Source organism: Canis lupus, chromosome 1, assembly GCF_048164855.1.
Source record: "Canis lupus baileyi chromosome 1, mCanLup2.hap1, whole genome shotgun sequence".
NCBI lineage: Eukaryota > Metazoa > Chordata > Mammalia > Carnivora > Canidae > Canis > Canis lupus.
In genome coordinates, this window is record NC_132838.1 from 90,065,149 (window position 1) to 90,081,114 (window position 15,966).

Consider the following 15,966-nt stretch of genomic DNA (forward strand, 5'->3'; position numbering starts at 1 on the left):
AAAGCTATCTACGAAAAGTCCACAGCAAATATCATTCTCAATGGGGAAACACTGGGAGCCTTTCCTCTAAGATCAGGACCACAACAGGGACGGCCACTTTCACCACTGCTATTCAACATAGTACTAGAAGTCCTAGCCTCAGCAATCAGGCAACTAAAAGAAATAAAAGGCACTCAAATTGGCAAAGAAGTCAAACTCTCCCTCTTTGCAGATGACATGATACTGTACATAGAAAACCCAAAAGACTCCACTCCAAGATTGCTGGAACTCCTACAGCAATTCCACAGTGTGGCAGGATACAAAATCAGTGCCCAGAAATCAGTGGCATTTCGATACACTAACAATGAGACTGAAGAAAGAGAAATTAAGGAGTCAATCCCATTTATAATTGCACCCAAAAGCATAAGATACCTAGGAATAAACCTAACCAAAGAGATAAAGGATCTATACCCTAAAAAACTACAGAACACTTCTGAAAGAAATTGAGGAAGACACAAAGAGATGGAAAAATATTCCATGCTCATGGATTGCAAGAATTAATATTGTGAAAATGTCAATGCTACCCAGGGCAATTTACACATTTAATGCAATCCCTATCAAAATACCATGGACTTTCTTCAGAGAGTTGGAACAAATCATCTTAAGATTTGTGTGGAATCAGAAAAGACCCCGAATAGCCAGGGGAATATTATAAAAGAAAACCAGAGTCGGGGGTACCACAATGCCGGATTTCAAGCTGTACAACAAACTGTGATCATCAAGACAGTATGGTACTGGCACAAAAACAGACACATAAATCAATGGAACAGAATAGAGAATCCAGAAATGGACCCTCAACTCTATGGTCAACTAATATTCGACAAAGCAGGAAAGGCTATCCACTGGAAAAAGGACAGTCACTTCAATAAATGGTGCTGGGAAAACTGGACAGCCATGTGGAAAAGAATGAACCATTCTCTTACACCATACACAAAGATAAACTCAAAATGGATGAAAGATCTAAATGTGAGACAAGATTCCATCAAAATCCTAGAGGAAAACAAGGCAACACCCTTTTTGAACTTGGCCACAGCAACTTCTTGCAAGATACATCTATGAAGGCAAGGGAAACAAAAGCAAAAATGAATTATTGGGATTTAATCAAGATAAAAAGCTTCTGCACAGCAAAGGATACAGTCAACAAAACTAAAAGACAACCTACAGAATGGGAGAAGATATTTGCAAATGACATATCACATAAAGGGCTAGTATCCAAGGTGTATAAAGAACTTATTAAACTCAACAGCAAAGAAACAAACAATCCAATCATGAAATGGGCAAAAGACATGAACAGAAATTTCACAAAGGAAGACATAGACATGGCTAACAAGCACATGAGAAAATGCTCCGCATCCCTTGCCATCAGGGAGATACAAATCAAAACCACAATGAGATACCACCTCACACCAGTGAGAATGGGGAAAATTAACAAGACAGGAAACAACATGGGTATCCCTGGGTGGCTCAGCGGTTTAGCGCCTGCCTTTGGCCCAGGGCGTGATCCTGGAGTCCCGGGATTGAGTCCCACGTCGGGCTCCCTGCATGGAGCCTGCTACTCCCTCTGCCTGTGTCTCTTGCCTCTCTCTCTCTCTCTCTCTCATAAATAAATAAATATTAAAAAAAAAAAAAGACAGGAAACAACAAATGTTGGACAGGATGTGGAGAAAGGGGAACCCTCTTGCACTGTTGGTGGGAATGTGAACTGGTACAGCCACTCTGGAAAACGGTGTGAAGGTTCCTCACAGAGTTAAAAATAGAACTACCCTACAAACCAGCAATTGCACTGCTGGGGATTTACCCCAAAAATACAGATGCAGTGAAACGCCGGGACACCTGCACTCCAATGTTTATAGCAGCAATGTCCACAATAGCCACACTGCAGAAGGAGCCTCGGTGTCCATCGAAAGATGAATGGATAAAGAAGCTGTGGTCTATGTATACAATGGAATATTACTCAGCCATTAGAAACGACAAATATCCACCATTTGCTTCACCGTGGATGGAACTGGAGGGTATTATGCTAAGTGAAATAAGTCAATCAGAAAAGGACAAACTTTATACAGTCTCATTCATTTGGGGAATATAAAAAATAGTATAAGGGAATAAAGGGGAAAGGAGAGAAAATGAGTGGGAAATATCAGTGAGGGTGACAGAACATGAGAGACACCTAACTCTGGGAAACGAACAATGGATAGCGTAAAGGGAGGTGGGCGGGGGATTGGGGTGACTGGGTGACAGGCACTGAGGGGGGCACTTGATGGGATGAGCACTAGGTGATATGCTGTATGTTGGCAAATTGAACTCCAATAAAAAAATAATTAAAAAAAAAAAGAACACAGCAAAAAAACAGACAAAAAGTAGAACCCAACCAAATTCCAAAGTTCATCTTCTTAAACACTATGCAGTGGGCAGCCTGGGTGGCTCAGCGGTTTAGTGCCACCTTTAGCCCAGGGCATGATCCTGGAGACCCAGGATCAAGTCCCGTGTTGGGCTCCCTGCATGGAGCCTGCTTCTCCCTCTGCCTGTGTCTCTCATGAATAAAATAAGATCTTCCAGAAACAAAAAAACAAAAAAACAAAAAACAAAACCCACTATGCAGCACTACCTGCCCTCCACATGGAGACAGTATTACAGTTTTTCATAGTAAAGACTCAAAGGATATTATTATTAAGATAAAACAAATATACAGACAAATAGGAAATTTACTTCTTCAATCATCAATCACTGTAGGCAATCTTCTTATAAGCCTTATCTTTACTGATTCAATTTATAACACGCTATATAAACAGAATCAAAATCTGATGTCAGCAGATAACACCCATTAGAAATGATTAATAATAAAAGCTACTGACTGTCTCTTTGAAGATGACATTTATTAACTTAGGTCTTAAAAAATAATTCAAAGTCCTGGAACTCAAATGCCATTTGAAAAATCCAAATGACTGTTGGGTCATTTAGCACATCTGAGTGAGTACCATTCATCTTGTCCTACATTGACCAATCTTGGCCACAGACACTGAAGACATCAAACCAAAGCTGAAAGACAGGCATGTTTAGTTGACAGTCAGGGAAGACAAATCAGTGAGGGCTCAGGGAAAGGAGACCACCTGAGTCAGGGGAGACTTCACAGAGGAGTGAGGGAGGGGGCATTGGGAGGACTCTAGAGAATGCATAAAATTGCTTATGAAAAACAAAAAAAGAAAGCAAAGAAAAACAGAGACAATGAAGGAATTCAAGGATTGGCAGAGTGAGAGCACGTAAGAGTAAATAAAGGATCTGGCAAGACACATCCATGGGAAAGTAAGTCACCCTGAGTAAAGTTAGAGAGCTTCCTGTAGGGAGAGAGTCAAAGAGAAGACCAGAAAAGGAGGATGGAGTCAGAAGATCCTGAATATTAGTCTATGTTCTAACTCCATTTTGTGAGAAATGGGGAATAATTCTATATATTGCCATTTACATAATAGCCAATCAGACATCAACAATAAATGATTCCCAAATGATACTTGATGCAGGTCAACCTTGAACTTAAGTTTCTACAGGATAATATACTAGTATTTTGTATAGTACACTTCGGATCTGTAGGTAATTAACACTTAAAATTTCATACCTAATGGCTGCTCTTAATTTGCTTAAATCCTCTTCTGAAACCAAGTCTGTTTTATTAATGATGATGATATCTGCCAAAGCGACTTGCCTAAATTAGCAAAGAACAGATGTCAAGAGAGAGTTAAGAAATTAAAAATAGCAACACCTCCTTCAGATCAAATAGCATTAAGAACTATATAGTACTCTATACAGTAAGTGAATTTACTATTTATTATGCTTCAAACAGTAAGAATAAATTGCATCCATCACTATTAAATTCAGATTTCACATGTATTCGTTCAAAAGATATTTCCAAAGTGCTCTCACTTGTTACTCTGAAACTACAACATATTCCCAAATGTTTACAATCAAGGATTATTTTCAACTCATAATTTTGTAAAGAAATGCAAAAAAGTCAGATATTCAATATGGTCAAACATGGATAGTCTACTGATTAAAATATTCCATGTTATTACCTAGAATTTTCAAGGAAATAAAACAAATTAACATGAACACCAAACCATTTTTTTTAAACTACACTTCAAAAGATACATTGAGATCTTGGACAAATGTCTTTTTCATCACTATAAATATGTATTTTCTCTGTAAAATAGATACACAGACATTCAAGTTAAAGAATCCCATTGACAGAATGCTAGATAACAAAATAGCTTACTATAAATAGAAGTTCTTTTTCTATTAACAGAAGTAGAGAACTGAGATTCTTTAAATGTTCCTGAATTCCTCAGGAAATTTTAATCACTAGGCTATTTATCCCTAATTCTAGTTTTATGCTACTTGAAGATATCGTCATTTGTTTCAAAGAACATAGCCAAATTCTCAAAAATAAATGAACTTTAATTCATTGAAAAACCAAGTATTGAAATATATACCAAGTATTAAAGTATATACATCGCAATCCCGTTTTTGTTTAAGTGTTCTATGAATAAAGATTTAATGTGGACATCTCAAAATATAAACAGTTGCTATATTTAAACTGGAAGCCTTCTATGTTTTACTTTATTTTGGCTTTTTAAAAAGGTTTATTTAGTTGAAAGAGAGAGCACAAGTGGAGGGAAGGGGCAGAGGGAAAAGGAGAGAAACAGACTCCCTGCTGAGCACAGAGCCCAACACAGGCTAGATCTCTCATACCCTAAGACCTTGACCTGAGCTGAAATCAAGTCACTTAAACTGAATGAGCCACCCAGGTGCCTCATCTTCATTGTGGCTTTTATGACACTTCACTATTTTCTATTTGGCTTATTTATTTATATTACATTTTCTATAATGAATATATTTTAATAAATAAGCTTACAAAAATGTTTAAGTTCAGTTTAATCTGAATTATACCTATATACCCAATGCAGTGTTCAGGCAGGATTACAGCACCACAGAGCACCACACTCCAAAATGAGAGGGAGCCAACTGCTTGCTGGCAATCTATTATTAATGTCTGGATCATCCTTAGCAAACGTCAGAGAGCCTCCCCCCTTCACCCCAGCAGCAGACTTAGCAACTGTGCTGTGTGGCAAAGCTTTTTCCTCCATTAGCAAGAATGCTTAGGGTAGGCACACTAAGTTAAATATTTCTAAGTCTAAAGACAACCCAATTAGGAACATAAAGGTATCTAAACAAAAAAATGTTCTAAATGCAAATTAAAACTATTTCCATATTTGTCCCTCTGTTGTTCTAAATAACAGTGAATATGTGAATTAAATGAATTACTGTTGAAGAAGGCAGTAAATGAACCAATTCTTTTCTTTATAATCCTCTTCAATCCCAATGAAATTACATAAGAACAAAAAATTAGTTTTAAATATTCCACTGTTCCCAAGCTCCTCTCAGAGAACTGCTGCACCCAACACTTATTTTATGCTATATAGTAAAAGTTTTAAATAAAATTCAGTCATCAGACCATTATAAACAGCAATAATTCAATTACCGGGGAAAAAAGATAACAAATTTTCCTTGACTATGTTTTTGTATTTCTCACTTTGGCTTGGGATTTCATAATAATTTCTTCTTTCCAATTCGCTAGTAATCAATATATACTTTATTTTTTTTTTAACACTTTATTTATGTGACAAAGAGAGAATGAGAGGAGTACAAGCAGGGGGCAGAGGGAGAAGGAGAAGCAAGTAGCCCAACATGGTGATTGATCCAGGACCCTGGGAGCATGATATGCTGAACCACCCACACAGGTGCCCCCAGTAATCAGTATGTACTTTAAATATGAATACCTGGAAGCTTCATTGATAAGGCCATCAGGTTTTTCTTCTTCTAAATGCTAAACAAAAAACAAAGTTTGGAAAAAAAAAAAAAAAAGTTTGAAAAAAGTTACTGTGGGAAAACATAAATGCTAATATCAACACAATGAATTTTACTTTGGAGACTCCTTTCTTGCTTCTTTTTTTTTTATTTTTTATTTATTTATGATAGTCACAGAGAGAGAGAGAGAGAGAGAGAGAGAGAGAGGCAGAGACAGAGAAACAGGCAGAGGGAGAAGCAGGCTCCATGCACTGGGAGCCCGACGTGGGATTCGATCCCAGGTCTCCAGGATCGTGCCCTGGGCCAAAGGCAGGCGCCAAACCGCTGCGCCACCCAGGGATCCCCCTTTCTTGCTTCTAATATAGATTTCAACAAGTTCTATCACTGAACATGCAAATGCAGAACTAATTTTTCTAACTTAAAGCATTTTAATCCCCATTTGTAATTGTTTTCCTATAGTGAACCTGTTGGGTTTTTGAGAGGAGAGGGCAGGACTGAAATTGTTCCCCTGCTATCTCCTTTTTGTTAAAAGGAAAACCCTCTAGGTTTAAATAATGTCAATAAAAACAAAAAGCAATAGGCTTTTGTCAAAGTATAGGCCTTTTTCTTTTCTTAAAACTGTTTTTCTTCTAAATATTCATTATTTTATTTTTTGAAAAAAGAGATAACCACTAAAATTAGACTTCCTTAAAATCTAATACACTTCTGTCCATTCCAGTCCCACATCCCACTTCCCATCCTAGCATTACATACAATATGGATTCAGTGCTGAGCCCTTCATATGCCCTCGAAACAAGGGAAGGCCACAGCCCCAATTCTAGCCTAAAAGCAGTTTATCACTTAGAGAAATCCACACTTTAGTGACATGGCCTCTCAGGGCAACTGTTGACTTTGCTGACCCTCTCCAGAGGTCAAAAAAATACTACTAGCTCCAAAAAAATACTATGACACTAATTTAGGGGCCTACAAGGAAGCTTTTATCTCTCCAGAAGCAGTTATTATTTGTCCACAATCCTATTTAAATCCCTAAAGGCATCAATGCCATAAGGCTCATCTCTGCAAAACGTTTCACCTTCATTACTCCAACCCTCACAATAAAAAGCTGTTTACTGAGGTTAAAGGCAATTTGATTATATTAACATTCTTTGTATTTGAAATCAAACTTCATAAATTCTTAAATCCATTTACAGACATTAACTCATTTAGCCTTCATAAGAATTCAAGGAAATAGCTATTCTCATTTTACAAAAGAAGAAACTAAATCTAATACTGTCACTGTCACAGGATACCCTATGATAGGGGAATTTTTCAAAAACTGAAAACAAGCTCAATTGAAGTAAAATGACCATTATTTTAAAAACTTATGAATGAAAGCTTTTTATGTCATATAAAATCAGTCTTGTATACAGATGTTACATAAATGTTAACAATCATGTAAGAGTATACTCATAGAGATTACCTAAAAATTACAAATTATATTTTTATTATTAGAGTATTATATCAAAAACTGTTGATATAATAACTGTTATAATAACTGATATAAAACTGTTCCTTGCCAAAAGACAAAGTTTACTATTTTTACTAGTTATTCTTGATCTGAGGCTACTGTAAACCCTATTATTAATGTCCTATAGAGTATAAGGGCTCTCACCATTCTGGAAATAATAACTGGCACAGGCTAAAAAAATATTTGTTGAATGAACTGTAGTTAACACCCCTATTTGTTGACAAAGATAAGTGGATGTTATTTGAAATATTCTATTTGATGTGTAGCAACAAATCCCTTTCTATTCGGTGGTGTATATTTAACAAAGATGTCTTTTTCATAAGGTATCTGTTCCTGAAAGATCCTGGAATATACTAGTTCTTTCAAAAATTTGGAATATTTTTCAAAGTACTACATTGTTGACCTTTTGGAAGCTTTATTTACATATGAATTTGGGGCTCTCTGGCTGAGTTAGTGGGTTATAAAAAAAGATATGGCAAGAAAATAAGAGATTTTGGTTTTTCATTTCCATACCTAAATAGAACTAATAGTTTCACAAGTAATCCATGTTTTTAATGCATTTACTTCTCCAGAAGATTAGAAATCTACAGTCAAAAGTTAACTTGGAAAAACCAATATTTTACTACCTTCAGGAAGTCAAGAAGCATCAAAAATAAAAACAAGTTAAAATCCCCAAAATAAAAATAGGCCAATATGTACAATCTATTACAGATAAGACATGTTATAATCATACATAATTATAGAAAAACAGATAAAAAGCCCTGTTCTATGCATATATGGTTATAGAAACATAAATAATAAATGCACATTAACATTTATTTTATCATATAAATATTTACCAACATTTATTTCCCTTATGTAACTTCCTACTTCCCCAAGTCAAACTGCAAAAAGACTAAAACCACTCTGTTTTTCAAGAGGACATTCTCCATATCAATGATTCAGTTGGGTAACTTCCATTTACAATGTTAAAAAATGGGAATTCTGGTATTCTATTCTACTTGTACAGGCAAGGAAGGAAAATATTTGCAATCCCCCCCCCCCAAATTTTAGAGTGCATATGTGTGAATACACACACACACACACACACACACACACACGCCCAAAGGATTCCTTATCTCTGCTGAGAAACTATGGCTTTTGCTTATATATTAGGAAAGAGAAAAAAGATTTTGGTACTAATTAATCCAACACATCCAAAGAGTCAAGATTCAACCCTCCAAGTCAGCACACAGTAAGAGTGTAAGATTTCTTTCTCTTACTGTGAAAGAAACCCTTTGAAATAACACCAAGGTAGACATGACTTTAAGAATGGCTACTGGGTGTCCTTTTCTGCAGAAACAGAAACAAGGTGGATGGGAAAGAAGAGAGAAAGATGGGGGAAACATTGTTGTTGACCAAACTGGAAAGAAATCTAGTGTCAAAGATGTCAGACTACATTTTTAAAAAGCAGCAGTAAGCAGCTCTCTCTTTCTAAAGGATTGGATATAGATCTGATGCTATTTCAGCTGCTAGAAAATGATTATTGCATAATGTCAGTCTATTTATTTTTCTAGTCTTTTCCAAGCCAAACTGTTTTCTGACTGAATTGTTTCAACAGCTAGTGCAATATAACAGAAGAGCCAAAAAGAAACCTCTCGCTTGACCTTTCCTGTGTAACTTCATCCATTGATTCTATTGCATTAAATGCTGTCACGTTTGTAGAACTGAAAAGAACAATGTTGGTAGCCTGGGTGTCAAGTCCTGAGAATAGAGAGCTGTCATTTGAAGTTGTCCAATTCTTTGCCCGTGATTAAAAAATGAATATTTCAGATCAATGGGTGACAATCCCATTAGAGTGATAGCCCATGATATCAATTACCATTTCAGTTTCAATTTGGCTGCCTGGCCACAGGGTACCATTTCTCAGCTTTACTTGTGATGGGCTGGCTCTGTGAAGCATGACACCCTTAAATTGCTGCCCATTATCCAAGTGTCATTACTTGTACTGCCTCAGAATTCTCTGAATCACAAGCAGCTACTGAGGTCAAGCTTTGCATCCAGAGGAATTGGACAAGTGGGCAAATTCTTTATATAAAAGAAAAGTTATTTATCTGGCATCTGACTTAGAAAATCTAAAGTTTCCATTATCCTGACAGTATGTCAGTTTTGTGTAGGTATATTGATTTAATAATTTAAGAGGTTTTATCAAGGTGGCAGAAGGTTAAACGTTTACTGTGTTTGCATTATTCAGAATGTTGCTTTGTTTATATGGCCTCAATTACACTGACAATAGATTCTATTTAACTCCTCTGCACATCTAAATATACATATAAAATTATTCCTGTAATCATAAATACATAAAGAGTTTAACTCTCAATAACTCTCAATACTTTAAGTCTATCAAAAGAACAAAATAACTTATCTCCTGTAGGCATCTCAAATTTGATAATAAATATACATAAGAGATTAATTCAAATATGCCTATAATAAACATTCAGAGTGAAGAATTTGATGTATTTTGTTTCCCCCATAAACATTTTGTTAGAAATAAAACGATTTTAGAACTGTCGGAATTTTTCTGAGTAAAACTATAATATTTGGAATCTTTCTTTGATTCCTAAGATGATTAATAAATTTGGACTTAAAATCTACAAAGAAATTATTTCCCAAACATCTCAAATTAGCCTGCTCTATTCCTGAAGGAGCCAAAGGGCCAGTGAAGGGATACTGGTAACCATTTAACAAGCCTGTCATATAACCCCGAGAGAATAATTTTATTGAAGGTTTGGAAGAAAAACTTTTTTTCTAAGATTTTATTTTTTTAGGCAATCTCTATACCCAAGGCTTGAACTCACAACCCTGTGATCAAAAGTCACACAACTCCATGGACTGAACCAGCCAGGTGCCCCAGAAGGAAAACTTTTTCAAATTAACAAATTCAGATATATTGTGGAACCGAATATAAAATGGACATGAAATTTTAAATATTAAATTTAAATTTCCTAGAAATGATTACTTAGGGTGCTATCCACATTCCAGACTGGGACCAGGAGATGGAAGATAATTTCATTCTCTTTTCCCTAGTAATATTTCACTTGGAAAGTTGAGAATTACTGTTTTATTTTATGCACTAATATGTTTTAAAAAATCTTACTAGGGCAGCCTGGGTGGCTCAGTGGTTTAGCGCCACCTTCAGCCCAGGGCATGATCCTGGAGACCCAGGATCGAGTCCCACATCAGGCTCCCTGCATGGAGCCTGCTTCTCCCTCTCCCTCTGCCTGTGTCACTGCCTCTCTTTCCCTCTGTGTCTCTCATGAATAAATAAATAAATCTTAAAAAAAAATAAATAAAAATCTTACTAGGTGCATTTTATGAACTGAAGTCTCTTTAAATGCATTTGAGGAGCTTGATAGTTATGAAAACATTCACAGGAGGATGGCTTTTTTTTTTTTTTTTTTGAGGGAGGATGACTTTTAAAGGAGAGTTTCTCCTCATTACACCTATGTATAAATCTTGATTTCTTCAAAATAAGGTAAAGCAATTATATTTTTAAATGCAATTATTTCTGATAGCAGTTTAACAAGAAAAAAAAAGTTCTGTTTTATCAAGCTCACTTTTTTCTATCAACTAGAAAAACCCATCAACATTGGGGTTGAATCCCAGTGAGGAGTTACACATACCCAAACTGTATCCTTTAATACAGTCATTATAAAATATTACACTTCCAATTTCTATCATATCAAACCAGGGTAACAGAAAATAACTTAATTTTAAAATGCAATAATTAAGACACACAAATTTCATCTACTGTTCAGGATATTTAAAAAAAAGTTTTTTGTTAAATACCCAAACAAAAATGTAGAAAAAATAAGATAATCGATCCACATTCCCAGCTTTAACCAATAATTAGCAATGCACAGCAATCTTTCAACTTACTTTTAATCCATATTTTGAATCCACAACAGTTATGATACCTACAAAGGAATACATCTTTTAATCACCTTTATACTTGAGAATGAAAATCACAACTAACCTATTTCAGTTGCCAAATGTTACTCAATAAAGTATTGACAAAGATGCAATTTAATTCAATTCCAATAAGTAAACACATTTCAAATGTGTACTGAGTGCTTAGCACCATGTTAAGGCATTATAGAGATTATAAAATATTTTTTAAATTAAATAAAGAAGAAAATAAGATTTCTTTGGCCTTTAAAAAGCTCACATTCCAAAATATGATGAGACCAATTCCATAATATAAAGTGGAATGTGATAAATTACACAAGATAGGTTATTTTTCCAGTTTTTATTCACATAATCAAAATCAAGACTTTTCTTAACATTTAAATTATTGCTTTTCAAATCTGAGATGTCTTTAGAGATCTTATTCTCAGTACTTTGCATTGAATCTCACACTAATATTTTCCATAACATGTACCTAAGTTTCCAAAAGGTCAATTTGTTTGGCAATCTCTGAATGTATAAGCTAAATAATTTTTTCAAATGGTAACAGCAGAATGAGTTTGACGATATCTAGGGAATTCAACCAACTACATGCTACACATATTAGCGCCAAATGACTGGGCACAGTCTTAAATTTCACTCTTTAGTCTAAGGAAGACCTGGTTTAAAGAAGGGAAAGGATGAGAGGGGCATAGTTACTTCATTCACAAAGTTTCTAATATGTCTTAAATGAAGTCTATGAATAAAATTGTCCAAAAGTTACAGCAAATAAAGTAAGGGGTGAGGGCTTTGCTTAATTCTTGAAATTGAAATGTAGAAATATGATTCTCATACTGTACATTTGCTAATATACTAAGTACATAAATCAAACAGAGGATAAAAGAAACCCACATCAGGGACACCTGGGTGGCTCAGTGGTTGAGCATCTGCCTTTGGCTCAGGGCTTGATCCTGGGATCCAGGATCCAGTTCCACCATCAGGCTCCCTGCAGGGAGACAGCTTCTCCTTCTCCCTCTGCTTATGTCTCTGTTTCTCTCTGTGTGTCTCTCATGAATAAATAAATAAATCTCAAAAAAACAAAACAAAACAAAACCCTACATCGTATTTTAAAAGGAAAATCCTAGTGAAAGCACTAATTGGGAGGTGACATTAAGATCCAGCATCTAGTTCTACCATTGTCTGAGGCTTTGTAATCTGTTATAAACAAAGGCTCACTTCATTATCAAACTAAACAAATTTAAAAGGAGTAACAATGCGAGGATTAAAATGTGAATGAAAAAAAAAAATCTTAACTATAACACTGTACTTGAAAACAAAAATATTTGCTTTTTCACTTACCATCAAGATAAATATCAACCCCTAATTCAGCATCAACCCAAAACATAGAAGCTACAGCACCTGAAAAATATATATAATATTCATCAAATAAAAATATTTCTTTAAACTGAGGAAAAAAAACAAAACTGAGAAACATTATTCTGTCCATGCTGTTTTAATTTGTCCTAACAGAATTAGCAGGCGAACACATATACGAATTAAGTATGGCTTTCCAAACTTCTTTATGGAAATTACAATGATAGAATCCTTTACTCTTTATACTTTTCTTCCTTTCTCCCTTTTCCTCCAAAAAAAAAAAAAAAAAAAAAAAAGAAGGAGGAAGGAAGGAAGGAAGGAAGGAAGGAAGGAAAACAGATCAACTCTTATCACAAACCCAATACCAAGCTTCTATCAGTGCCATAATAATCTACCAACAGATATTACCAAATAATCTGGGTATTATATGTGCATATAGGACTTATTTTTATTTTTTCTCTCTCAAATTTAATAATCATACAGCTCACAAATAATGAATTATCTCTCTAAAGGAAAGCAAACCACAACATAGATAATTCTGAAGTCATTAGACAAAAAAAAAGAGAAAAGCTTTTAAGTTTTATAGAAGAAAAAAAGAAGAGAAAGAGGAGGTAAAATTATATAATCTACAGCATTACTAATAAAACCTCACACTATTCAATACTGATATAAAATTTGTGTCTGAGGAAAAATAATTTCTAAGTAAGAAATTAAACCTTGTTTTTGACAGAAATTGGTTTGGTGGCAAACCAGAAGCCCTGATCAGTATGCCCTATACAAGAGAAAGAAAACTGGCAGTAAAGAAAGTATTTGATTTTTCAAAGCATCACAGGTCCAGTTAGTGACAGGGCTGTCTAAAAGAATGAGGAGTAGGGAAAAACAAGGATAACTGAACTCATTCCAGTGTCTGAAGCTGTCCACCTACCCTGAAGAGATGTGGTCCCCCAAGCATCACTCTGTGTCAACAGTGAGAAATACCTGTCAGCTGTTTACAGTGATTACTCATGCAAGATATAGCAAGGGCCACAAGATCTAATGGTTTCCTGATACCTATTGATTTTTTCCCAAAAACTTAATAGTTTTCCAATTTGACTGAAATAGGATTTGTGAGTAACAGGGGCGAATCAATGCCTGTTCTTTTCAAGGAAATTACTTTACCATGACAATTATTTAGCTTAGAACTGGAGAGTGTCAGTCTCCTAAACGGGAAACAACTGAATTGCCAATAAGAATTTTCTTCACTTACTTGGCTAACAACATGATTTTAATTAATGGGGGAGAAAAACATAAATCTACACTGAGTATCATTACTCCAAACAAGAAGTCATTAAAAAAAAGGTCTTAATTTTTTTCACGCAGTAAAATTCCACATTGTTCATAAACATTTTTTTTTAACTCATGGATTACTATTCAGATAGCTTGTAAGTCCTACACAGTTAACATTCGTGTAGTATAAAGTTGAACTGCAAGAGTATATGAGGGTTTTTTTTTTTTCTTTTGTGGTGCATCTTTGGTAATACTTACCAAGCTACCCAAGAAAGAACTGTTTAAGATTTAGATGCAGGTGTTTAGCAAGAGGAGTAAAGATGAGAGAATAAGTTAATCAGTAGTTCCAAACCCAGGGTGATTTTTCTCCCCAGGGAATATCTGGCAATGCCTGAAGATATTTTTTTTTTTAAAGATTCCATTCATCCATTCATGAAAGACAGAGAGAGACAGAGAGAGAGAGAGGCAGAGACACAGGCAGAGGGAGAAGCAGGCTCCACGCAGGTGGGACTCGATCCTGGGTCTCCAGGATCATGCCCCAGGCCGAAGGCAGGCGCTAAACCGCTGAGCCACCTGGACTGCCCATGAAGATATTTTTAACTGTCTCAACTAGGGGAATGCTACTGGCATTTGTGGGTAGAAGCCAGGGATGCTGTTAAACATCCCACAATGCAAACAACAACAATAACCACAAAAACAAACAAAAACATCTACAATCCACAAGCCAATCCTCTATGAAAAAGAACTATCCAACCCAAAATGTCATTTGTGTCAAGGTTAAGAAACCTTGAGCTAGATTATAAAATCTCCCTATTCAAAACTGATTACAATAAAAATTTAAATAAAAATTTAAAAGCCAAATGTTATCAGCAACAACCAAATATACAACCTCTTGTAACAAATTTTGAAGAGTGATAGTCTCAATAAGAAACAGAAAGTCTCATGTGACTTCTGATAATTCTTAATTCTACCTCCACAAAGAAGTGGCTGTGGGGAAAGAGTTAATAAAATCCAAATACTTATCAGAAACAGCTTTCAAAAGAAGAGGAACTAAGCAAGGAATAAGTAATATGGGAAAAAGTCAAGCAAGGGTAAAAGTTTCTAACCATTTCCACATTTTTGGAGGAGGGGTCACTTCCTAGGGCTCAGAGCAAAATGAACTCAAGGGTTTGAAGCTTGAGGATGTATCCACACAAGATATGGAATTCATGAGTAGTTAGAGGAAAATCAGGAGGGGAACAGTTGGTACTTTAAGGGAGCAGAGCCTAAAAGTCAGATAGCCCATCTGGCTTCTCAGTTACCCTGCTTCTTTGTGTCCCTTCCCCTGCTCCCTGCAATATTCAGCATTCAAATTGAGGCCCAAGAGAAAAATAAGTTTAGGTAAGATGGGTACGATATTAAAAATAATTCTTCAACACCATATATAAGTAAGCCGATGTTCTCTGAGCCTCCTACATCAAGCACCAACATGCTGAAAAAACAATGAACCTATATGACAACTTAGAAGAAACAAAAAAGATAAAAGGAAAAAGTTGAAGAAATGAATAAGGCATATAAATGGCAAAGAACTCATTCTGGAAGGAAACAACCCAGGAAGCCAAAGAAAATTCTCAAAGGCCAATTCATAATAAAGAACTTAAAAACAAAACAATCAATTAAAAACAAACTCTAAGGGGCAAGATAAAGTAGAATAATATGAAATGGTAGTTTGTGCTAAAGAAATAAACATACAGCCAACAAACATATCATTACTTAACAAATTCTTTTAAAACATCAAGGAACAGAACAGAAACTGGTAAAAACAATATTACTGACAAAGAGGACCAATCTGAGATGATTAAAGTAAATGCAGAAGCAAAAGACAAAACAAGTAGAAGATAGAAGGTATGGAGAACAAGATAATATTCAGTAGGAAAACTGGTACCATAAAATATAGGACCCAATAATTGGACAAAAAAATCTTCATGGTAATAAATAAGTCCCTCAATGAAGAATGGTCCCTC

The 15,966-nt window shown here is 35.3% G+C and overlaps 1 protein-coding gene across 15 annotated transcripts in view; it reads right to left on the reverse strand.

Moving 5' to 3' along the window:
* Positions 1-15,966, reverse strand: part of LOC140640197 (zinc-regulated GTPase metalloprotein activator 1B) — a 57,603-nt gene that overhangs the window by 21,718 nt on the left and 19,919 nt on the right. For 12 of the 15 annotated variants that reach the window (XM_072839203.1, XM_072839212.1, XM_072839174.1 and 9 more), the window contains 4 exons: positions 12,683-12,742; positions 11,318-11,355; positions 5,865-5,911; positions 3,647-3,733 (listed from right to left, as the gene is read on the reverse strand). In XM_072839203.1, coding sequence (XP_072695304.1) covers positions 3,647-3,733; positions 5,865-5,911; positions 11,318-11,355; positions 12,683-12,742 — 232 coding nt within the window. The remainder of the gene's footprint in view (positions 1-3,646; positions 3,734-5,864; positions 5,912-11,317; positions 11,356-12,682; positions 12,743-15,966) is intronic. The other 3 variants (XM_072839277.1, XM_072839223.1, XM_072839185.1) reach the window with 1 other exon arrangement.